The 26,564-nt window shown below is 40.7% G+C and overlaps 1 protein-coding gene across 2 annotated transcripts; it reads left to right on the top strand.

Annotated features, from left to right (window-relative positions):
- Positions 1 to 393: 393 nt before the first annotated feature.
- On the top strand, positions 394 to 26,287 carry LOC117513894 (tyrosine-protein phosphatase non-receptor type substrate 1-like). 2 transcript variants are annotated; one of them, XM_034174132.1, is made up of 6 exons: positions 394 to 821; positions 5,807 to 6,121; positions 17,469 to 17,882; positions 25,230 to 25,316; positions 25,398 to 25,436; positions 25,586 to 26,287. In XM_034174132.1, the coding sequence occupies exons 1-5, from the start codon at positions 767 to 769 to the stop codon at positions 25,424 to 25,426; spliced, it is 900 nt and encodes a 299-aa protein (XP_034030023.1). In that variant the 5' UTR covers positions 394 to 766; the 3' UTR covers positions 25,427 to 25,436; positions 25,586 to 26,287. The 2 variants fall into 2 exon arrangements, with proteins under 2 accessions (XP_034030023.1, XP_034030022.1); XM_034174131.1 differs by having other exon boundaries at positions 25,395 to 25,436.
- The last annotated feature ends 277 nt before the right edge of the window (positions 26,288 to 26,564 follow it).

Below are 26,564 nucleotides of genomic sequence, written 5' to 3'. Positions count from 1 at the left end.
CTGTGTCATGTAACATCTATGACAGTGTCATGTTACTATTATGACGATACCTTAAAAGTGAAGTGTTACCCTTTATTTTCATTAACAACTGTGTCAGTATTTCTGTAAAAAAGGCAGGATATTGTTTAACACCTTTTTTCTTATTTATGATTTCATTTAAAAGCTTCCAAGAAACTCTTGTTTGTTTCATTTTTTTCCAGTAAATCACTATCATACTGCTTTTTACAAGATCACATAATGTTAGTTTGTTTTTATGTGTTATATCTTTTCTCAGCATCAAATGTTCTTAGCTTTAAAACTGCTTATACAGAATGTTTTTCTTATTACATGCATTTTGCATGTAATAATGATTTGCACAACACGATGTATGTAATATATTAAAACTCATATTATTATAAATTGATACCACAGAAACAGATATATTTATTTGGCAGTATAATTTAAACCACAGTTTAAATTGCTGTGCATTTTAACACAAACCTGTCGTCAAACAATAGCAGCAGCTTGTTCATGGTGTAGCCATGTGGTTTCTGTCAAAACACACACACTTCGTTTGTTCAGGCACTGACATATGTAGTTTTTTTTCCACCCTAACAGGGCCTGAGATTCAGGTTTCTGCTGAAGCATGACCTATTAATGAACCATCACCTCAAACCACATAGCAGGCAAGAGACAGAGAAAAAAAGCTGACATCAACACATGTACAGTGAGCTTCAAACCTGCCTGAGAAATAATTCCTCCATTCAAGCTTGGAGAGTGGAAGAACATGGCAAAAGTGATGTACCTGTGTTTGTGCTTCTGGCTGGCAGCAGAACTACCAGGTCAGTTTGGATACACGTTATATCACAAATGTGTGGGCTTTCCACAGAGAACATCAAGTATTTGTAATTAAGACTGTTTCAGTGTTCAATATCTCAGCGTTTAAAATATGATATTAAGTATGTGTTCATTCATTTAGTCAGTGAGTGACAAGTATTACAAGCTTCCTATTGTCAGTAAATTTGTGTTAGCATTCTTCCTCTGCCCATCTGTCGATGAACAAAAGTATAAAACTAGAAGCAAATCTTATATGCATGGGTCTTGTATGTACAGTCAGACCCAACAATATTTCAACAGCAGCACAATTTTTGTCATTTTTTTCCAGTACACCTACAATGGCATGTAAATGTGCTTCTATTGTAGACCTTTAACTTTAATTCAAGGGATTTAATAAAAATACTGCATCAACTATTCCAAAATGACAGCATTTTGCATGTACACAGTGCTTCCATTTTCAGCATTCATAAGTAATTGGGCAAACTAAGCACAAGTTATTGGTCTTTCAGTTGCCCTTGGTTATCCAGGATCATCACAGTAAATGTAGTACAGAATCACATTGCGATCAGGTACAAGTTTTACACTGGGTACCCTTCCTGAGACAACTTTAACTCAACATGGAGAAACATACAGAGCGACTAGTCTGTCATGCTGTCTCACAGTACTACACAGGAGCTACTCTGCTTCACTTCTGAGATCTTGTAGGATCAGGTGCACAGAAAATGGAAAGGCTGCACCAACTAAATATCAGGATGATTTTTAATACAAATTATCACTTTTACAGTCATATTTCTGTAGACATGCCAGGTGATGGATGCATGAACATTTCCAAGTCACTGAATAAGTCTTGGGTAGAATACTGAAAATCTATACTCAAATTAGACTATTGTTGCCATAAAAATTGACTCAAGGAAAAATAAAAAATACCCATTTAAGAAACCTACTCACAGAGAAGTTAAAAAAAAAACCCTTTAAGAATTTACTCAAAGTACAAATTACTTTGCGTTTAAATATTTTAAGGTGTGTGACAGACCGTGATGTCAGTAACGTGTTACTTAGTAATGCATTACTTAGTAACACATTACTTAGAACCCCTTCACACAACTATCACGAATGTGGTCAAATTGCACATGAATTGTGCATGAACCAGGAATCATATGGTATATGTGTAAAATCGTAGCTGCCTCCAACGCCTCGTACACCTGTTGCTACAACTATTTGCGCACACCAGCGGCTGTAGAACAGAGTGTGCGCTGTGAGAGCCCATCGAACCCTTTCGCAGAAGATGTCAGCCAAATTCCAGGTGACACACACAAAAGTCTAACACCGTTGGCTTGACACTTAGAAAAATGTGGGGCCATTCGCACTATCAGCACGACAACAGTCAGCAGATGATCACTTTCGAGCTGGATGTGAAATCTGTCTAAGAGCCCCCACGAGTGTGGCTTTGCAAATAGATACAGTGACAGACTGGTGGGTGCGCTGAACTGACAGAGGGTGTGTCCACCAACAGGAGTAGCAGTGAAGATCTGTGGTTCTGGACAGCCCAGCTAGAGAACACGTACCGTGTTTGGATAGACATGAACTAACAACTGTCCACTGTGACGTGAGTGTTTCTGCTTGCTGTTCTCACATGGACATACATAAAAAGATATATCACTGTTGCAATGGGCTGCAGCAAGCAGGTGCACGGCACGCATATTGACAGGCTACCCCAGGTGAAACAGACGGTCAGATCATAACACACAGGGGGTGACCTGAATGCCACATCACCCACGTGAGCTCTGTTCCACATGATGCGGTGTCTATCCTGTGGTGTGCCGTCCACAAGACATGCGTGTCAATCACCACACGCGCGCGGGGCTGGCTGGATGCACTGCCAGCAGACGTGGACACGGTAAGAGCGCCCTGCTTCTCATTCATGTTATTTTATGACTGCACATCTGTGACCATGGGACATCTACAAGGGAACAGACAAATCATACTTGTATTGTCCGCTTGATAAAGGGATTCAATAAAATGTGGTGTTTTTATATGATATGTAGTTTTATTTTTTTTTAAATACATCCATGCCCTTTCTGATATCAGATATTTTCCCGCACCTTCTACAGGACAGCGATGGTAAAGTTTCTGGCTGGCAATCAGAGCTTTTGGAAATTGCAGGTTCAAATCCCGTGGGTGGCATGCATTTTTTTTTTTTTTTTTGCTCAGCAGCTGTGCGACGTGGTTAGACATCCCGCAGCTGCTCGCACTGTGTTCCCACGTGCACACACCATCGCAGCGGCATCGTGCACACTTGCCCGTCGGCTCCATGTTTTCGTGCTTCGTTTATACGAGCTGTTCCGCTGTGAGTCACCCTGATTTGTACTGATTCGCACTATGTGAAAGGCCGCTCAGTAACGCATTACACTAATCTGACCGCTTTTTTCAGTAAAGAGTAATCTAATGCGTTATTCTTTCCAAATGAATAATCAGATTAAAGTGACTTCTCTGAGTCTCTGTGCATTACTATTATTTTTGTATTGTGGGTCGATTGCAGCTTTAGAACAGCTGTCCCGATGAGACGCACTGGGGGGGGGTCTGAACTGTCCACTTTCAGTGAGCTGCTGCACAGAGCCGCATCCACTGTGCAGCTCAGCTCTTTGAGGGGAAAAGCAGTTCTCTCTCAAAACGCAGTTTTTCACTTTTTTTTGTCTTTTAAACTCTGTGCTGCTCTGTGTGTGTCCTCGTTAAAAACAGCTGATTCGCGATGCACAAATCCTAACACTTTTTTCCTACCCAAATGCACCCAAGTCTCTTTCTGAGGTCGACATGATGTAAAAAACGCTGATAAAAATTTTCTTGCCTGTCAATCTGGATGTGTTTTCTGCATAAATAAATGTTATCTGTTCTTCCTGGTCAAACAGCAAGCCAGGGGCGAATCCATGTAGGAAGGGAGCATGGACAGAGGGGGATGTGGCTCCCCACAACAGCCCTAGATTGAAGGTCTACTTTTGAAGACATTTTTTCATACTATTACTACTACTAATACTACTTATAATAATAATAATAATAATAATAATAATAATAATAATAATAATAATAATTTCAACAACTAAAATGTTTAGAAAGAATTTAAAAGTTAGAAAACTGTTACAAAGAGTTTAATAGTTACATTCATTAACAATGTAGGTTAGAAATGGTACGTTTTACCATTACAGTGCTGTCAACAGTTAAATATGAGGTCAAGAAAGATGTCTTTATTTGGTATTTTTTTATAAACAAGTATTTATGTTCATTGAAGTCAAGAAATGGTGACTATAAAGTGAGTATTGGCAAAACGGGTTATCAGTTTCATGTTGTTGTCAGGTGCTGAAAGTAACTAATAAAGTAACTAATAATCAAAGTAAGTTACTTTTAAAATTGAGTAATCAGTAAAGTAACTAAGTTGCTTTTTCAAGGAGTAATCAATAATCAGTAACTGGATTTCCAAAGTAACTGTGGCAACAATGGTGACAGATTTACCATACAGTACCATACTGTTTGTATTTCTGAATGATTGATGTAAATGAAGTCCAAGACATATTAAGTGACTTGGAAATGTTCATGTATCCATCCCCTGACTTGTCTCATGAAAACCAGCTGTAAATGTAATGAGTTATAAAAAATAAGTCTATTTACTGTGTCAAATTACTAATGGGCTCTGAAAATGAAGGCACTGTGTATACAACTGGCTGTAATTTCTAAACAAGAGAATATTTTTAGTAAAGCCCTTGAATTAAAGCTGGAAGAGTGCACCGCAAGAACATCTTAGTTGTTTCATTTCACCTCCATTATGGTACGAAAATTGTCACTATCCAAACCTGACTGTATGCATATATACTGTATATATTAGGGCTGTTCATTTTATATAGTGAAAAAAATAAAAGTTGTGACAAACTTGAGGCCACATGTTGTTTTTGTTCCACTTGGGGTTTTATAGGTGCAGACCAAATTTGAATTCAATCAGACAAGATTTCGAGGTCCCCCAGAGTGACACATTTTCCTCTCCCTCCGCTGGCAAGGCAACGTCACCCTAACGGGAGAAGACTCTGATGTCATTATTTTTCCTTTACAGGTACATGTGATGGCTTCTAATCAGAAAAAAGTGGTGGTTGATTGGTCACCCAGAGGAGAACATTACTGGAATTATTGGATTACTACATTGCTTGTTTGGGGAAAATTGGTGCTTTGTGGGGACCCCTACATAATGTCCGATTAAAATATAATTTGGCAGATCTTTTATATTATTAGTGGAATGAGAACAACATGTGGCCCAAAAGCTTTTGTAACATTTGCCATTTTGAACTGGATGGATGGATGGATGGATAGATGGATAGATAGATAGATAGATAGATAGATAGATAGATAGATAGATAGATAGATAGATAGATAGATAGATAGATAGATAGATAGATAGATAGATAGATAGATAGATAGATAGATAGATAGATGGATAGATGGATAGATGGATAGATGGATGGATGGATGGATGGATGGATAGATGGATAGATGGATAGATGGATAGATGGATAGATAGATAGATATGTAGATAGATAGATAGATAGAGCGAGCGAGCGAGCAAACATAAGCCAAAATAAATCAATCCTCACATTTAAGAATCTATTCCTGCAGGTTTATTTTTTACAAAAAACACAACAGTCATTTATCAATAACTCATTTATTTATGACTCAATGATTGATTGTTTTAGTTCTCATATCATCTATGAATTCATCAACACTCCTTGTTAATTAACCAAGGTTACCGTATTGTTTTTGTGAATTTCAGCAAGGTTTTAGAATAGCATATATTAAGTATTCTTTTTATTGCTGGAATTTTCTGTCGGGCACATCGAGCCATCAGGGGTGCAAACCAAACACACATTTAAAATATTTATAGCAGAAGCTGGACAGGTGTGCACTGGCTCGGAGCTCATTGTCTGGCACGTTGTATTAACGCTTATGTCTTTAGGCCTGACAGCGACTCCAGAGGGACTGAGGGTGAGACAGCACCCTCCCCATCTCAGTGTGATGAGGGGTGAGACAGCAACCCTGTCCTGTCATTTCAAAGTCGAATCCCTCACGTACGGAGTTCAGTGGTTCAAAATGAAGTCGGGAAAGCGGTTCATCCCAAAGTCATCCAGGCAGATCCTTTTGGAGAAGAACCAAACCTCATCCCTGGTGATCACTAAGGTTACACTGGAGGATTCTGGGTGGTATTACTGTGAGGTCAACGTCCTGCAGAAAGATCCAGAGTGGGGCAACGGCACTGAGCTGATCGTCTTGGGTGAGAAACAAATTGCTCATTTAAAATCGGGCCCATTTCTGAAACCAAAAGAGGGGGCAGTAATGGTGCCAGCAGCTGACACATGAGCTGGTCCTAGTGAAGAAATTAACAACTGAATGACCCTATAATTGATTTGATTGCTGTGCTGGGGAGATGATGTCATTCCGACATAATTACATCTCATTTGTATCTGTAATGCACTGGCGCCACAGTGTTTAGTGTGACACAGTTGGGTAAAAGTGCTGGTGCCGACTGTGCATCACCATCAAAAGAATGGCTCGGCTCAATCTATAAACATTCAAGTCATGTGAAATTCCCTCGGAGTTCATCTTTTTGCCTGAGTAGTTTTGTGACAGATCTAGAAATAATCACCCCGGCACTGTGCGCTGTGCCTTGTATTGATCTAGCCCAGGGAATTGAAACTCACCAGAAAACAAGGCAGGGAGGGATGGCCAAATTATTATGTGGAAATCCTTCATGCGAAGAAAAGCTTCCTTTTGATTTTCTCTGGATGCAGTGCTGGCTCCACCAACAGATAATGAATGTTTTGCTGCATTTTTCTATTTGATTTCTGTATTTAATTCCATTCCATTTTAATTTTAAACCATTCATTTTATATGGTTGGACAAGTGCCATTCACATAACATATTCAACTTATCATAATTAGTGGTGGTAATAATTGTGATTGCAGGATACAAATGTATTCACTGATTACTTAAAGAAAAAAAGCTGCAGTTATGCAGCTTTTGTAGCTTATTTTTCATTCTATTATTTTGCATAACTTTTCTTATGAGCGTATAATTTTGATTTGTACATTTTTATCTTTTTTCAACATTGTTCTCCTTAATATATAGTAATCTTCAAGCAATTGTCTACAACATGATGGTCCTCAGAAAGTTTTCAGCCTCACCAAGGAAACATTACATGGAAAAAATGCTCTGCGTTTTCATCCTCCACAAGCCAGATATTAGCCGCCAGTCAGGGTGTAGAGCCAACAGCCTTTCAACCATAATGGTTGCTTTCTAAGCATTCAGACATCATTTCCTAAACAAACAAAGCAAAAGAAACTAAATATTTATCTATTTTGCTCTATTTCACAATGAAGTACACCCCTAAATTCAGTGGACCCGAGTCACCACTGTCCCAGTAATGCTGTCCTATTCAGTTTCAATTTAATCATCTTATAATCAGTGGCGGCGCCAGGAAGTTTTTGTTGGATGAGCTGGGGGGGGGTAAAAGTTGGAGGGGCTCCACAAAATGTCATTGAAATGAACAATATATAGTAAATTGCTTTATAAATACCAAGGTATATGTTTTAGTCACCCATGCTTCTCTAAAATGTGGTATCAATGCACACATACATCACTTAGAATGATTACAAGTTCAGTAAACTTGCACATAGGTATACAAACTGAATTCATTGAAATGGTGCTCAAGACAATCCATGGAATCAACCTTACACAAATCATCTATATCAAAGATTTATTGCCAATTTAACACCGAGGTCATAACCATTCGATAAAAGTAAGTAAAAGATATAGACTGAGAAACTTAGTTGTAAACAATATACAAAAAAAAAAAAAGATTCTTTATGAAGTTTGTATACAATCTAGCCCAAGTTACATGTAAGGTAAACAGCCAAAGAACACGTTACTTCAAAACTATGCGCCTGTTCTGGTGGTAGGCAGCAAATTTATCAATGACAGCGTCAATGTCCAGCTGTTTTGCCCTCTTGTCAGTTGCTATTCACAATATTGACAGAATTATTGGGGGGCTGAGAGGGGGCTTGGCTCAGTATTGGGGGAGCTTAAGCCCCCCCCCCCCAAGCTTTCCCTTGGCACAGCCACTGCTTATAATGTGCCAAATCACAATAAAAGCTGTCTCAAGGCCCTTCACACAGAAAAATTCTATATAAACATTACACAAATAATTAAAAATGAATAAAAATTCAAATACATAATTAAAAACAGAAGTAAAAGAATAAAATAGATTAAAAAAAAACTATTCATAAGAAAGAGAATAAAAATGTGTTTTAAGTCTTGACTTAAAAACTCTGACATCACGGTGTAATAGTATATCTTCCCCCCTGGATATCTCCTCTGGGGGTGGGGGGAGGGAGGGGGTGGTACTGTTACAACGGGTCTGTGTCCATGACACACAGCGCGTGAACTCACTGATGCTCTATTACAACAAACAATCTCCTATTTCAGACATTTAATTGTTCTATCCACACTATTTTAGCAAGGTGGTGAATAATTATGTCACATTCTGCCAGTGGAATGCACAGTCAACTGTGCACAAAGCTGTTTGTGTGCATTCCACTGGCAGAACACAGCAGAATCATTTGCATTAATTTGCAAAAAAAAAAAAAAAAAAAAGGAATGATGGGACAGCGCATAAATTAAGCAAGAAGGATGGAAGAAGACTTAAATGTCTGAAATGGGTTATTTTTCTTTATTTCTTTCTTTTTTAATTACCCATACATGAGCATGCTCAGTAAAACAAAAAGCGTATGGTTGATTTAATTTTATTTTACTATTACCGCATTAACATGGACAAACTCCTCATTTACATACTGCTGTCTTCATCATGTTACCACCCTCTATCAATTGTGCATTTACTCTCAAAACTTTCTCCACCCCAATGCACAAAAGTTTGGATTTCCCACGCAAATAAGCACTCCTTATCGGGGATCTTTGTAAATCAGGCCCATATACTTTGTTATTGTACATATGACAAAATTTGGCTTCTGTATTTAACTCATCGTAATTGTGGTTATATACAATTTACCACTGTGTGCAGCCAGTACATTCTAAGTGCTGGTCCCAAGCCCGGATAAATGAGGAGGGTTGCATCAGGAAGGGCATCCAGCGTAAAACAAGCCAACCAACTATGCAGACTAAGAATCGAATTTCTATACTGGATCGGTGGCGGGTGCTGTTGCCCAACAGGGTGCCGGTGGAAATTGGGCTACTGCTGGGTGAAGACGACGAAGAAGAGGAGGAGAACATTTCCACAAACAGCGGGAGAAGAAGAAAACTAGAAGGGTGGAAATAAGAGTGGGGACTTTGAATGTTGGTAGTATGACTGGTAAAGGGAGAGAGCTGGCTGATATGATGGCAAGGAGAAAGGTAGACATATTGTGTGTGCAAGAGACCAAGTGGAAGGGAAGTAAGAGCAGGAGCATCGGCGGTGGGTACAAGTTGTTGTACCATGGTGAAGACAGGAAGAGAAATGGTGTTAGGGTCATTTCAAAGGAAGACTATGTTAAAAGTGTGTTGGAGGTTAAACGAGTGTCTCACAGGGTGATGAGCGTGAAGTTGGAAAATGAAGGGGTGATGATGAATATCATCAGTGCATATGCCCCACAGGTAGGTTGTGAGATGAAGGAGAAATGGAGATGGAGTGTGTTAGATGAGGTAGTGGAGAGTGTGCCCAAGCATGAAAGAGTGGTGATAGGAGCAGACTTCAATGGGCATGTTGGAACAGAGGTGATGAGGAAGTAATAGGTAGACATGGTATCAAGGATAGGAATGGGGAAGGACAGATGGTAGTTGATTTTGCAAAAAGGATGGAAATGGCTGTGGTGAATACCTACTTTAAGAAAAGGGAGGAGCACAGGGTAACATATAAGCGTAGAGGAAGGTGCACACAGGTGGACTACATTCTTTATAGGAGATGCAAGCTAAAAGAAATCAGAGACTGTAAGGTGGTGGCAGGAGAAAGTGTCGTTAGACAGCATAGGATGGTTGTTTGTAGGATGACTTTAGAGGTAAAGAAGAAGAAGAAGAGAGTGAGAGCTCAAGAAAGGATCAGATGGTGGAAGCTGAAGAGGAAGACTGTTGTGTGAAATTTAGTGAGCAGGTGAGAGAAGCACTGGTTGGAGGGGAAGCAATTTTGGACAACTGGAAAAGTACTGCAGATGTGGTGAGAGAGACAGCTAGGACAGTACTGGGTATGACATCTGGACAGTGGAAGGAAGACAAAGAGACTTGGTGGTGGACTGAAGAGGTCCAGGAAAGCATAAAGAGAAAGAGATTGGCGAATAAGTTTTGGGATAGTCAGAGAGATGAAGAAAGTAGACAGGAGTACAAGGAGATGCGGCATAAGGCGAAAAGAGAAGTGACAAAAGCGAAGGAAAAGGCATATTGCGAGCTGTACAAGAAGTTGAATAGTAAGGAAGGAGAAAAGGACTTGTGCCAATTGGCCAGACAAAGGGACAGAGCTGGAAAGGATGTGCAGCAGGTTAGAGTGGTAAAAGATGCACATGGTAGTGTGCTGACAAATGAGGAGTGTGTGCTGAGAAGGTGGAGGGAATATTTTGAAGAGCTGATGAATACAGACTGGATGATGTGGTGAGAGTAAATCAGGAAGTACAAGAGATTAGTAAGGAAGAAGTGAGGGCTGCTATGAACAGGATGAAGAGTGGAAAGGCAGTTGGTCCAGATGACATTCCAGTGGAGGCATGGAAATGTCTAGGAGAGATGGCAGTAGAGTTTCTAACCAGAGTGTTTAATAAAATCTTGACGTACAGAGAAAGCCAGAAAGAGTTACATTGTGTGTTTGTGGACTTAGAAAATGCTTATGATAGGGTGCCAAGAGAAGAGCTATGGTACTGTATGAGGAAGTCTGGAGTGGCAGAGAAGTATGTTAGGGTAGTGCAGGACATGAGATGCACAGTCGGAATGACAGACTCATTCAAGGTGGAGGTGGGATTATACCAAGGTTCAGCTCAGAGCCCTTTCTTGTTTGCAGTGATAATGGACAGGTTGACGGATGAGATCAGACAGGAGTCCCCATGGACTATGATGTTTGCAGATGACATTGTGATATGTAGTGAGAGTAGAGAGCAAGTTGAGTCTAGTCTGGAGAAGTGGGGATATGCTTTGGAGAGAAGGGGAATGAAAGTCAGTAGAAGCAAGACTGAGTACATGTGTGTGAATGGGAGGGAGCCCAGTGGAATAGTGCAGTTACAAGGAGTAGAAGTGGCAAAAGTAGATTAGTTTAAATATTTGGGGTCAACTGTTCAAAGTAATGGAGAGTGCGGTCGAGAGGTGAAGAAGAGAGTGCAGGCAGGGTGGAGTGGGTGGAGAAAGATGGCAGGAGTGATTTGTGACCGAAGAATATCAGCAAGAGTGAAGGGGAAAGTTTACAAGACAGTAGTGAGACCAGCTATGTTGTACGGCTTAAAGACGGTGGCACTAAAAAAAAGACAGGAGGCAGAGCTGGAGGTGGCAGAGCTGAAGATGTTGAGATTCTCTTTGGGAGTGACAAGAATGGACAAGATTAGGAATGAACATATCAGAGGGACAGCTCAGGTGGGACGGTTTGGAGACAAAGTCAGAGAGGCGAGATTGAGATGGTTTGGACATGTGCAGAGGAGAGACCCCGGGTATATAGGGAGAAGGATGCTGAGGATGGAGCCACCAGGCAGGAGGAGAAGAGGGAGGCCAAAGAGGAGGTTTATGGATGTGCTGAGGGAGGACATGCAGGTGGTTGGTGTGACAGAGGAAGATACAGAGGACAGGATGAGATGGAAACGATTGATCTGCTGTGGTGACCCCTAACGGGAACAGCCGAAAGACAAAGAAGAAGACCACTGGGAGCTGAGTGTGTATGTTCGTGCAAATTCAAGGGAGCTCCGAGGGCACAAGGTCTCCAGCACAAGGTCAGAACTGTATCGTGCAAGTACATTTGCATCAATTCTACTTCGCAATTTTTACAGCACATAATCTGAGGGCAATGAAAGGCATGAGGTGTGTAGATGTTGGATTTAGTCCATTAACTAATCCAGGTGGTGTTCTGGACATAAGAAAACATCAGACTGACATCTGTCATTGCCTTTAACTCTTTAATATCCTCACTTTTTCAATAGAATGTAGCAGATACCAAACGGCTGAGTTGAACATTAACGAGTTAAGAACCAGGTGCACTAAACCTTGTATCAAATGAATCCTTACTTAGGGAGACTCAGATGAGGAGTATCACTTGCATGGTGAGGGAGCATCAACTACGACACTGTCCTCATATAGTGCATTCCTTAGCATGTAGTGTAGGTGCCTCCATCCGTGATGCCCATGATTCACTTCAGTGGCTGCAGAAAATAGATGGTTCAATTTATTTTTCAATTTATTGCATTTATATAGTGCCAAATCACAACAAAGTTGCCTCTAGGCGCTTCATACAAGTAAGGTCTAACCTAATCAACCCCCAGAGCAAGCACACAGGCAACAGTGGTAAGGAGAAACTCCCTGTGATGATTTGAGGAAGAAACCTGAAGCAGACCAGACTCAAAGGGGCGACCCTCCGCTTGGGCCATGCTACAGACACAATTGAAAATAGAAAAATATAGGAATTTTTTGGGGAAATTTTGGGAGTCTATGCCGGTGGACAGGACAGGAGGGTTGCAGAAAGAGACAGCACTCCTATCTCTGGATGGAGCCGCACCTCAAACAGAGAGCAAAAACAGAATCAGGCATCAAAGACAAGAAATACAGTATAATTTGTCAGCATTAAGCAACAAGAGAAACATAAGTAATACTAAGGTGATAGCCAGCCACTAGCCCTAAGCTTCACTAAAAGACCCAAACTTTAGATAAAGTTGAGTTTGCGGCACACTCTCCTTATGAATGAAATGAATTTAAAAGGATAAAAAGCACAGTAACATATTATGCCAGTATGCTAGCAATACAAAAGGGAAAATAAATGCGTCTTAAGTCCAGACTTGAAAGTCTCTACAGAATCTGACTGTTTTATTGATGCAAGGAGATCATTCCACAGAACAGGGGCACGATAAGAGAAACTTCTGTGACCCGCAGACTTTTTATTCACCCTAGGGACACAAAATAGTCCTGCACCGTGAGAACACAGAGCCTGGGACGATACGTAAGGTTTATTATGTCAGCTAAGTAGGGAGGTGCTAGGCCATGAATAATTTTATAGGTTAGTAACAAAACCTTAAAATCTGATCTCACAGGGACTGGAAGCCATTGAAGAGACACCAAAATGGGTGTATTGTGGTCAAACCTTCTGCTTCGTGTCAAAAGTCTGGCAACAACATTTTGAACCAATTGGAGACCCCTAATGGTGGACTATGGTAAACCAGAAAATATAACATTGCAATAGTCCCACCTAGAAGAAACAAATGCATGAATCAGAGTCTCAGCATCAGCCATAGACAGGATGAGACGAATCTTCACTATATAACGCAGGTAGAAGAAAGCAATCCCGGTAATATCTCTAATGTGGAAAAGTCAAAGGCCAACGTAGGATCAGAAATTATCCCAAGGTTCCTCACTTTGTCAGTATGATGTATGACACACGAGCCTAGGCTAAGCGTTAGCTGGTCAAATTGGTGCAAGACCAAGAACCATCATTTCAGCCTTATCAAAGTTTAAAAGTAGGAAATTGCTAGGCAACCAGCTTTCACTGATGCAAGGCAATCTTCTAAGGATTTTATGTGGATGAGATTACCAGCAGTTATCGGCATGTATAACTGAGTATCATCAGCATAGCAATGAAAGGTAACCCCAAAACGCTGCAATATGTGCCCAACGGGTGCTATATAAAGGTAGAAAAGCAGGGGCCTAAGACAGACCCCTGTGGAACCCCAAATTTCATGTCACTAAGGTTAGAGGTAGTGTTATTGTACAAAACACATTGAGAATGACTGGTCATGTATGATTCAACCATGCAAGGGCACTCCCAGTAATCCTAAAATGATTCTCCAGCCTATCAAGTAGAATGTGACGATTCATGGTATCAAACACAGCTATAAGATCTAACGGCACCAGAACCGTAGTGGTGTCCAAATCCATTGCAAGCAGAAGATCATTCACCACTTTAGTGAGAGCCGTCTCTGTGAAATGGTATTTTCTAAAAGCAGACTGCGGTGGCTCAAAAAGGTTATTCTCAGTAAGGTGGTCCACAAGCTGCTGTGAAACTGCTGTGGTTACTTTTGAGAGCTGAGGATGGACCGGCTGTCTGCATTGATGGTTACCATCCAGGATTCCAGGGAGTTCGGTGATGTGGTGGATGCAGTGATGAGCCACAACCATACATATGCTAACAGATCTGACATGACTGCACCATCGAAAGCACCTTTTGGAGTTGCACTTAAATCTCGTTGCAATGCAAATTACAATGACAATAAAGGTGATTCTGATTCTGACTTGGCACGACCTTGGCACATTGCTATTTTGATAGATTAAGAAGCCAGACTTTTCCTGGCATGAATACAGTTTTGCATGTAAAACATCAAACCTTGTGAGCAGTCATCCACCACAGCTACCTCAGATTAAGGCTCGTATCTCACTGGGCTGCGACAGCCTGTGAATGGCATCCATGAGGATATTCGTACAGTTTGGTGTGAAGTTTGCAGCCATCCACCGTGCTCTCGCCTCAGTTGCAGGGCGGTGCCCACGCGCCGCTTGATTTTTTGAGCAGACCAAAAAAAAAAATCACTACAATGAACTCCCTTGCTAATTCATCAGCTGAGCACTTCTTACCTCTCACCATGTCGTCTCTGCGTGGTCATCTCAACTTCAGCTGTGGCGCTGAATATCTGTGAGTGTGCCGAGCAGAATTTGTAAATCCTTGTGCCTGCAAAGGATGCGTTAGTGCAGGACCCGGCGCCACGAGGGGGCGTTTGGGGGTGACGCCCCCTCATGTCATCAACCTCTCCCCCTCGGATGTGACAGTTCTCAAAAAATAAAAATAAAAAAGAAAGAAAAAGAAATACTGGAAAATATAGCAAAATATTAGTTATTCAATAGTATTATCACTTTACCGGGGCGTTGCTGGGCCGGTATCATAGATTTACGCCGACGGTACCTGGCTATACCTGCCTGCTATGCGTAAACAAATGACGTCATAGTGCGCAGCCCAAGAACTGTCCGCAGAGGGGAAAAAAAAAAACTGTACGCAGAGGAAAAGATGAAAATGCGAGAAGTGTGTTTTGGTCCCAATATGGATATTCCAGATGATTTTCTCATGGATAGTATGAAAATGAACAGCAGCTAAAGCAGCCAGCTTGATGAGGATGCACTGGCTAAATTGTAGAGCAGCGTGCGCCAGCTAGCCAACACGACAAAAGTTAAGTGAGCCAACTTTTTATGTACAAGTTACATGTTGTGTATCTCAGTAAAAAGTGATAATAATGCAAATAACATGCTGTTGTCGTGCAGTATGCATTTTCTTAGTCCCTCCATTCACGGCCAGTCGCCCGCAATGACAGATATTAAAGTTATGTATTGTTGTAAATATATCTACATGAAAGTTTTATCTTTGACCCGTTGTGTGACTGTCATGTTCAGCTGCGCTGTGTTTGCGCTCCTGATGGAGGGCTGTATGTGGGGTTAATCTACTGTCTTGTGTCGTTTCTCAGATCAGTTGTTGGTTTGGTTTTGTGGTATGCAGGAGATCACTTGACCGAGGATCTATACGTTCAAATAATAATTAAAAAATACTGTCATCACTCTTTACTCTTACTCAGTCAGTCTCTTACAACGGTGTAGCCTAAATACATGAGCTTTCCAGGAGCGCACCCAATTCATTACACACGCTCAGAGGCACGTCCCCTCCGGTGCGCACTTCTTTTTTTGGGGGGGGGGGGTGCAACTCATTGCCCCCTTAATATTTTTTTTCTGGCGCCGGGCCTGGTTAGTGCCACTTGACTTTTGCATGTGTGCTACGTGTCAGTGTCAGTGTCCCTCACGTTGTATGTGTGCGGGCTGTTCCAAGATTTGTGCCGCAGCTACTCCGGATGGCATTCAGTGAACAGTCAGCTGCTATGTGTGCATGTGTCAGGAGGACCAATTCAGTGAGATTCGGCATTAGAAATGTATTGTTTTTTCAGCTGTTTTTGCACAATCTTGGGTCTCTGCCTCCTCTCCACCAGTCATGCGTCAGTGAGATACTAGCCTTACCAGATGAGTACCTCATTCTTGCAAAACATCATCCTCCTCTATCTCTATTCACCTTTTCTTTACCAAATTGTACCAGGTGCAGACATCTCCACTACCCCACCATAGTAAAACTAGCATAAAATAAACCACATGAATTAAAGTTTTGTACTGAATCTAAGTGCTAATGAGCATCCCTGTATGGACAAGGAGAGTGACACTTTGTGACAATACCACTGACCTTATTTTGACAATAGGCCCATGGACGTATGTATGAGTGCAAGTTACTATTTAAATGGCATGAGTGCTGGGCATGAAACTATTCATTTGGAAAACAACAGTGATAATTGAGCTGCTTTGCAGCAATTGTAAAATAAGGTCCCACACTGCAAAAAGGGGTGTCTAAAAACAAGATAATAATACTAATTCTCAAGGAAATGATATTGTTGCATGGACAGATAATTTCACTTGTCAAGATGTTTGAATTAAGAGTGTTAAATCTAGAAATAAGCATATCGATTGCGTAAAATAAAGTAACCCTTAAAACAAGATAAATTATTGAACACTTCTAAATTTAAAGGTTTTTTTTATCTTGGTACACTGCAAATTATTTCTTATTCTTATTCTTACCAAGATTTAAAAAAAAAAAACTTTAGATTTAGAAGTGTTACATAAATTATCTTATTTTTAGGGTTAATTTCTTATGCTTATATCTACATTTAACAATTTTAATTTGACCTCTTGTCAAGTGAAATTTTCTGTCCATGCAGCATGAGCATTTCCCTGAGATTTTGTGTTTTTATTTTGTTTTTAGACACCCCTTTTTCACAGTGCAAATCTTTTAGGCAAACTTTCCCTTGTTGAAGGACAATGGAAGGACCATGAATCTCACATACCTGATTTAATGGTGTGAGGAATTTTGAGTTCATGGTGGAAACCCACTCAGGGTGAGATAAAATATGAAAAGTTGACACCAAAAGGAAGTGGATTTTATGAACTCAAATGTGACCTTCTTGCCTTTGAGGCAAGAGTGTTGACCACAGCCCTGACATCAACATCACTCAGGTAATAGTTGTAAGCGACAGGTGCCCTGTGCTGTAAGGAGAACATTGCCCTCAAGCAAAAGCACACTCACTTACAGTTCATCTTTGTTTGCTTCTTTCAACTGTCACAATTCTGACAGTTATTGGGTTGATATATGGATTTTACTCTTATCTGCTTTGGCAGGGCCTCAACCGAAAATAAATGAATACAGACATTTGAGTTGTCATGTATATTTGAGGCTTTATAGTTTATCGTCATACTCAAACAACATATAGTTACTATCATTTTTTTCTGGGTGAGGCCATGAACTTTCTTGAGGACCAACATATACTGAAAACACACCATTCTCTAATTTATGCTGCAATTAACCAGATTCTTGTCTTACTTAACTTCCATTGCAGCTGCACCTTCTGCCCCCAAAATCTTCCTCCAGACTCCTTCAAACCCACAGACTGGTCGGTGGGCTCTTCTCTGTCTCACTGGGGGATTCCACCCCAGCACGCTTACCCTCATATGGACCTACCAAAGCACAGGAGATGTTCAATTATCAGTCACCAACTGCACTCTTCCTGCTGGCAACCAACACCTTAATCTGTCTGACGCCCCAACCGCTAGTGCACTGCTGTCCTCAGACTGGTTGGTGAACTCAACAAATCAATGCTTACAAGTGATGGACAACCACACTCAGGCAGTTTACCTCTTCAGCGGGTTTTATCTCCCACTGAAACAGTCCTTGGACACACAGATCATCTTCACCTGTGGGGTGCAGGACCACCCTGCCATGACCACGGCCCTGACAACCTCTTTCACGTGGGGTAAATAAAAAACACAATTATTTTAGGTATAAACACAGTTTTACTGCCTGGTCACACAAAGGTAAAGTATATGATTAATTGAACTTTGTGGACTTAAGTCACACCTTTTTTCGGGTCTTGTCATGGCTAATTGTGTTGTAAACATGGAGCTAATCATTGTACACCAATTATCATAACACAAGGGTTGAACTATTTGTTGAAAATTACATACTGTTTGGAAACTAATAAAACAACGCAGTATGTGCTTTAAAAGCTCAAGTGCTACCTAGCTACATGCTAATTAGCCAAATTACTTGGCTTGCGACTGACAATGCTTGACAAAACTAGCTTAGTGTTGACAAAACTAGATTAGTGTTAACTTACAAACTACTGATCTGTCTCTGACACTGTTTATATTTTTTTCTGAGTTGGATGTTTTAACACTGGATTAAATGTTACATCTGGCTAGCATAGTACAACCACTCCCACTTTACTTATACAATGCATTAATAATTAGCAGGCGCATGTTCCTATTTCACTTCGTGACACATGACAGAAGCAAGCGGGTGTAGAAAATGAATAAATGAAAAAAATTCCCATACAAATCCATAGCAAACAAATCAGTATAAGCACAGTTATTTCATATCCTTGAGTGAATGCATGTATATTCACTGATCACATTGAAATAAAGTTATTAAAATAAAATAACTATTTCTTGACAAAACACTGGCATGATGAGCTGCTTAAAGATGCTTTCACACCAGGTTGAGTTTGATATCATTTTACACCATAACAAATAACAACTCAGTGCTCTTTGGCTGATTTCCCCAGAGCTCTCAAGTCTCACTCATTCAGAGTGAGACTCACGCTTAAAAGCGGTCCTGTCAGGTCTCATGAATTCGCCGTGAGGCTCAACATGTTGTCACGCTCTCATGCTAATGCATGACATTCTGAAACATTTCACCGCTATGACTTGCAACATGAGATTCGGCTGAAAATAACTCTTCAGCCCTCTCACAGAGTCCATCTGAGCATATACACCATAAATCAGGAAAAGCAACTTTTCCAGAGCTTGGTCAGAGTCCCTATGCCTCAGCCCAGCCTGTGCTCTACTCATGACCGCATGATGCAACCCCATTGCTACACTGCATATCTCAAAGCAAACTTGATGTACACTCCAGGCAAACACTTCCTCAACTCTTAATATCTTGGGATATCTTTTCTGTGATTGCAATGAGAACTGGACCACGAGTTGTACCAAGCTTGTAAGATGTTAGCCCAAGTCAAGGTGTGGAGACAATCACCCAATTGAGACATCCCATAATCCCTTGCATGCCAGAGAGTTGCTGCAGTCTAAACAACATAGAGAAACCACATGACAACAACTGCAAATGAACATTATACTACCAAAATGTAGTTTTCTATGCTTTTCCTCACGTTATTAAGGGCCCCTTTACACATAACATGATTGAAGCCGACTAGCGCACGAAGGAGAAATTGCATGCCATTCATGAAAAATCAGAGCTGCCTCCAATGCCTCATACACCTGTCTTGTGTCTGTCACCATGCTTTCAACTGTCTACTATGTCTGCTTGCTGTCCTCATGTGGAAATACATAAAAACATATAGCATTTCTGCGACGGGCTGGAGAGCACACACAGTGCGCACATTGACAGGCTGTCCCAGCTGGAATGGACCATCAGTTCATGTGGACACACAATAGGTGATCTGAATGTCACATCTGTCTGACAAGACTCCCATGTTGGGCCGGACACGCATGTGAGCCTGGCCCGACACGTGTCCTGTGAGCGGCGTTCCAGAGAACAAGCCAACAGTGTGACAAATATGCCACTTTCAGTCACATATCAGCAGGAATACGCTGTAACAAACGCCATTTGGTCCGTTATCACGGCGCTTTTTTCTCTTTTTTTCAAAAATACGTTTATCTCCTTTTTGATTTTAGCCATTTTACGTTCATGTTATATGACAGTGATTGTAGCGCAGTGGTAAAGTTTCTGTCTGGTAATCAGAGCTTTTGTAAATTGCAGGTTCGAATCCCATGAGTGGCATTTATTTTTTTATTTAACCAGGGTTATTTAACCGCAGGGTTCTGTATTGCATCCCCTTTATTTATTATTTATATCAACCCACTGATATTCACTAATTATACAGCTGGTTTTTATTTTATTTTTCTCCACATCAGTGCAACACGTCCCAGCTGCTCGCACTATGTTTGTGCACGCACGCAGTGGTTCGTGGTTCCCCATTTCATGTTTGGTTTGTGGATTTTCTTCAGTTTCTGCATCTTTCTTGTTATGTGTGAAGGGCCCCTAAGAGACGGCATGCATGAGACCCTGAAAACTTGCTAAAACAAATATTCCAAATAATCCATGTCTATTACATTTAACCTGCGTGTAACTTCATAAACGTAAATCGAATTTCAGACATCTTATATATTGTATATTACTCTGGAACAAACAGGACAAACAGTGTTGTAAAGGAGAATAAGCAGGGCGTCAAAGAGCAAACTTCACTTTCCCCCAGAATGACATGAACAGGAAGTGATCGTGGCTCAGGGCAATTCCCAATGAAAATAACGGAGAAACAACCTGAGCTTCTCATATGTTTACATAAAACAAACACAATAACAACATCTGTAAACCCAGATAATATATTCACAGAGTTTTAGGCACAATATACAAAGAATTTTATGTTGCAATGTTAATGCTGTTGTCCATGTGCAGCGGTTAAATTGCAGCCTGATCCGACCATCTCAGTGCATTTCTCAGTGTTACTGACATCTCACAGAGCGTGAACTCTATGAGATTTTGTGAGATTTTGTGGGATTTAAAATCCCAGTAGGGTGAATGAAGCTGCGCTCCAGAAAATTTGAACATGTTCACAACTGGCATAAGGTTAACTAACCCTTTCTGACTTGGCCAAGCCATGTAGAGCAGCACAATGAGCCAGCTGCACCAACAAGAACCAGCCATAAGCTATGGAAGGATGCCACTCATGAACACATGGCACCAAACACGGTCATGTTTAAAGTTGCTTAAACCTGTTGCATACTGCAGGAGATCCTCTGCCTGTGTAACACAGTGGTTTTCTTTTCAAAAGATGAAGTCCCTATCATCTGAGATAGACAAAGTCACTAGCACAGATTTTTGCCAATTTATTAAAAATAGAAAAACTAAGGGTACAGAAACATTTCGGCTTCTTTGAAGGTTTCAATGAGCACAATGGCCTCCATCATCCGTAAATGGAAGACGTTTAGGTCCACCAGGACTCTACTTAGAGCTGGCCACCCATCTAAACTGAGCAATTGGGGAGAAGGGCCTTAGTCAGGGAGGTGACCAAAAACCCGATGGTCATTCTGTCAGAGCGCCAACATTCCTCTGTGGAGAGAGGCGTTCCAGAATGACAACAGTCTCTGCAGCAATCCAACAATAAGGCCTGTATGGTAGAGTGGCCAGACAGAAGCCACTCCTTAGTAAAACGCACATGGCAGCCCACCTGGTGTTTGCCAAAAGACACCTGAGGGACTTTCAAACCATGAGAAACAAAATTCTCTGGTCTGGTGAGACAAAGGTTGAACTCTTTGGTGTGAATGCCAGGCGTCATGATTGGAGGAAACCAGGCACCATCCCTACAGTGAAGCATGGTGATGGCAACATTATGCTGTTGGGATGTCTTTCAGTGGCAGGAACTGAAGACTAGTTAGGATGGGGGAAGGTTGAATGCAGCTAAGTATGGAGACATCCTGGATGAAAACCTGCTCCAGAGCGCTCTTGAACAAAGACTGGGGCGACGGTTCATCTTTGAGCTGGACAATGACCCTAAGCACACAGCCAAGATATCAAAGCAGTGGCTTCAGGACATCTCTTTGAATGTCCTTGAGTGGCCTAGCCAGAGCCCAGACATGAATCTGATTGACACTGTAGAGATCTTAGGGCCCTGTCCCACTGGCGTTTAGGAGGATTTGCGTATGGATTGCGCACAAAATTGGCCCATATTCGCCAAACATCCGCAATATCCGTGTAACATGCCTGTATGAGTCGGCCGTCATCCAAACACGCCCGTGATCATCCGCAGAGGCACGCATATCCGCAGCCAGGAATTTTGAGCTGTTCAAACATCTGACGGGGATTTGTGGCTTGGCAGCTGACCGGGACAGTGTGTAAAACAGATATATATTGTGCCCATCATGTCCACATCACAAACTAAAATATGTTGTAGTGAATGCACACAAATTGGCCACGAAAAAAGCGTTTTCATTTCATCTGCTTTGCAGCTGATTTGCAGACAATCTGTGAATGCATAACAAACACGTCACGTAAACCCAAAGTACTATATGTGGCAAAAAGCGGCATACCTGCCAGTCAGTGCCGGTCCGGCTGTGTAAATCCACAAAGATGTAATAGCTGCTGCAATCGAGGACTTTTATTTAACACCAACAAAAGGAAGAGTTGCTGACTCACGCTGGAGTCTGTTTTCTGTGACACTCTCAAAAAAAAAAAAAAAAACACCGTCTCACACCCTGAGCGGCTTCCCCCCCTCCCGCTCCCCAAACTCATGAACAGTTAACCCTCGCATGACAAAATGAACATTAACTCTGTGATCAACTTGTCCAAGTCCAGCAAATGCTCCAGAACCTGCATTGTTGGTGTGAATAGTGATGCCGACGGCCCGAGTGCGCTTATTTTATGACCGCAATGCAGATGCCGTGCACGCGCAACACGTGCGAGATGCATTCATAATACACCCATAATACTGCCGTGATAATCTCAATGTGTCGGATCAGTTTCCTCACTACATGCGTTATATAACCGTGATTGTTCATCACATATTCACAATATATTATTAATATATCCATTTTTTTTTGCGGACGACAATGAACGCCCGGAATTTGTGTACTCAATTCATGCGCAATTGATCCTCTCCCCAGTGAGACAGGGCCCTTAAAATGGCTCTGCACCGACACTCCCCATCCATCCTGATGGGGCTTGAGAGGTGCTGTAAAGAGTAATGTGCAAAACTGCCCAAAGATATGTGCGCCAAGCTTGTGGCATGATATTCAAGAAGACTTGAGGCTGTAACTGCTGCCAAAGGTGCATCAACAAAGTACTGAGCAAAGGGTGTGAATGTTTATGTATGAGTGATTTCTTAGGTGTTTTTTTTTAATTTGCAAAAATTAATTAAAAAAAACCTTTTTCATGCTGTCATTATGGGGTGTTGTGAGTAGAATTTTGAGGAGAAACATGAAGTTACTCCATTCTGGAATTGGGCTGTAACATAAAAAATGTAGAAAAATTGAAGCGCTGTGAATACTTTCTAAATGCACCATATATAGCTCTAAATCACGTCACTACAAGGCTTTTCACAGTGGTAAGATGGAACCTTATCCACTCCCTGAGCAAGTACATTGACAACAGCAGTAAGGAAAAAACTCCATCACGTGTTTTTAGATTATAGGAAGAAGCCTCAAGCAGACCAGACCTATGAATAAAACAGAACAAAGTACTGTCAAACTTACAAAGACAGAGATGATGCAGCTCAGCATCCACTTACCTATAAAGTCCAGCAGCCGTATTAACCAATTTTCCAAATATTCAAGGGATAAAGATCATGGACCCATGAAGTGGGAATACTGGGATCATTATAGTCAGCTGACAGTTCTGTTCCTGAGAAACATCCTCCAAAGGTCCATAATCCCTGAAGGTTTTCCATATATCCATAGCAGGCCCCAGACACAAATGTAAGAGGATATGCTCAAAAAAGTCCTTCTAAAGTTGCCTGTCTAAGGTGTTAATTGCCCAACTTTGCAGCCATTTTTTTAAGGATTTTGAACTTTATTTGCACTTTTTATTCAACAGATGGACACAAGACATCAGCAACAATGAAACATGGATCACAAGGATGAGAAAATAGGTGAACAGTATAGTCCAGCAGTTAAGGGATAGAATCGTGCACTTTTTTACAAAAGCGCCAAACTTTGTCCAGGGTTTAGGTTATATTAAGTCATGTCAAAGCGGGAGACATTTGATTTTAGCCCTGTATCCTGCTTTTTTTAAAAGGGTGTTTGCATGGTTATAATACAGTGTATATTTTGCTATTCATATAACAATACGACCATATGGTTATTATGTAGGGGGCCAGTGATCAAGATTGGACCTTGTTAAGCTGTAGAGAATGGCTACTGCAACTAGTGCAAAGCTATACTGAGCTTATGTGATCATGAATCGTCCGTCGTGCGGCGTCATACGTCGTCGTACATCCTTATACATTAGCAGGGTTGTATGTTTCAAAATGGAAAGAGGTTAAAATGTAACATTAATTTAGCATTAATTTTTAAGAGTGTAAACTATGTTTAAGTGCATTTGTAGCATACTTTCTTTTTCTATGCATGAAAACAGCTTTCAGTCACTTTAAGTAAATTAAATATTGTCATGATTTTATGTTATGGAAGATATAGCATAAGGTAAACTGAGTGTTTTAAATTGTAAACTAAATGGTTATGGCTATAAAAACAAAATTGATTTCTTGTAATGAATAAAATGGCATTTCTTTCCATTCAAACACTGTTGTTATTTTAGAGTGTAAATATGTTAGAGTGCATGAGTAGCATCTTTCCTTTGCCCTATGCTCGCAAACAGCTATATTGCATAGGTATATTGATATTCACAATGAGTTATACAATATTTAGTTACTTTCCCTAGATTAACGTTTTTTCTAAGAGTGTAATCACACTGAAGTACATTCAAAGCATCCCTACTTAGCCTTAATACATTTTTCATAACTTTCAAGTTTATATTATAAACTTAAATAGACATTTGGATGAGTTTGTCATGAATTATATGCTGTAGAAGGCTGAAAATGGTTATTCTTAAACCCAAGTTTTTAGAGTGTAGACGTTTATGGATTCAATGTCTCCCAATCTTATATACTTCAGGACACTATAAGGTACCTCTGATAAAGTTTTGGCGCTTTTGTAAAAAAAAGTGCACGATTCAACCTAAAATTTTTCCCTTAGCCACCGGACTAGTATCAGTGTGCAGGCATTCTGACACAGTGGACACTGACAACAGTTTGGGGCTTCCCATAGCATGTGTCATTCAATGTTTAGCCTATATCACTGTTAATGTGGGCCAGACATCAATCATTGTCAGACGACAGATTGTCTACTAAACCACTTACCCTAACAAATGAATGATTTTCCCAATCAATTTTTAAACACCTCTTCTTCCAGGGAGGAGGTGAACGTCCATCAGGAAACACCAGCTCAGCCCTCCTCATTTAATTCTGTCTTGCTCAATAACATAATTCATTGCTAATCAGTGTTGGCCTTTTTTCTTCTCTGCTTTCCAGATGCCACCCCTAATGAGCTGATTATGCACTTGAATATTGCTAAGATGTGTTTCCTGTCTGCGGTAACCGTGGTGTTTTTGTTGCAAGGTGAGCGAGAAAACCTCTTCTCCAGAATTACAGTTGTTAAGCAACACTATTTCATTGATGTAATCTTGCTCTCTGCAGCAGTCAAACATTTCTACACGCAGAGAAAATGATCCCAGCCATGTGAGTTAAACATATTCTTCTTTGCCTTTGACAAACGTTCACACAGGTCTGGTTTTCTTCTTCTCCCTTATTGCTGTATCCCTGTAACCTATCACACGCTGTCTGGAAAAAAGTCAACACTGACGCACAGACTGATTATTGTCTTCCAGGAAATCAAAAATGAAATCACCGATGACAGAAAAGGACTCATCAGCAGACCAACCTTTGACAAACATCACAGAATCGTGTATTAATTCTGACGCACTAGTTCATTTTGTACTATGGGTAAATGTTTGTGTGCGTACAAGCTGCTCCCTCTTGTTCGTATTAGATTTTTTTCCATTGCTCTGTTTCAAACCTCTTCCTGTCCTCCATATTCTGCTTGACTTAGTATATCCTCCAAATGTTGATGCACTGTCGATTCCTCTGTGCACCTAAAAGCTGTTTATCTCAGTAAATCTCCATCGCTGCAGCTTGCTGACTAGCGTGTTTCTGGATTTGCTTATTGTGTCAGTCGACTGTAGCCTGCTCATCGTAGTTATTCACACATGCCACTGTCAAAATGGATGCTTCATGCATGATGCATCTATCAAACAGTGATCAGCTCCACCTCCACATGGGCCTAATCCTCACAAAGCAGGATTATATAGTTGATGCTGGCAATTCCTTGTTTGATAGTATTGTTTATGTTTGCGCTGCGTGCGCACTATGATTGTGATTTACTGGTTGGAGGAAGTTAATTTTACACATAATCCCGCCCACGCTGGAAGGAATAATGACAAATAATTGAATTTCTAATAAGATGATGTGCTGTGCCTGCAGGACTGGTGTGAAAATGAGCTTTTTGTTCAATAAACCTGTGAATAATCACACTTTCTGCTGTTTCTTTATTTATTGCAAATTACTCATATGAACATTTTTATATAAAAAACATAATATGAAAAAGTACATAATTTGTAACGAACATGGCTGCAAAAAAACACATATAAGACGCAATGAATATTTATATTCATAATATTCATGTTCAGGTAGTGTTGAGTTTATCAGGTTTTTGTCATTACACGCTCACAAACGCACATCACACATCTCAGGGTGAAGGTAATGTGAACAATTTATGTGTTTGTTTGTAGGCAAGGATTCTCAAGCATC

This window comes from Thalassophryne amazonica, chromosome 7 (assembly GCF_902500255.1).
Source record: "Thalassophryne amazonica chromosome 7, fThaAma1.1, whole genome shotgun sequence".
Classification (NCBI taxonomy): domain Eukaryota; kingdom Metazoa; phylum Chordata; class Actinopteri; order Batrachoidiformes; family Batrachoididae; genus Thalassophryne; species Thalassophryne amazonica.
The sequence above is the reverse complement of the archived record's forward strand: the minus strand, read 5'-3'. Positions and strand labels throughout refer to the sequence as shown.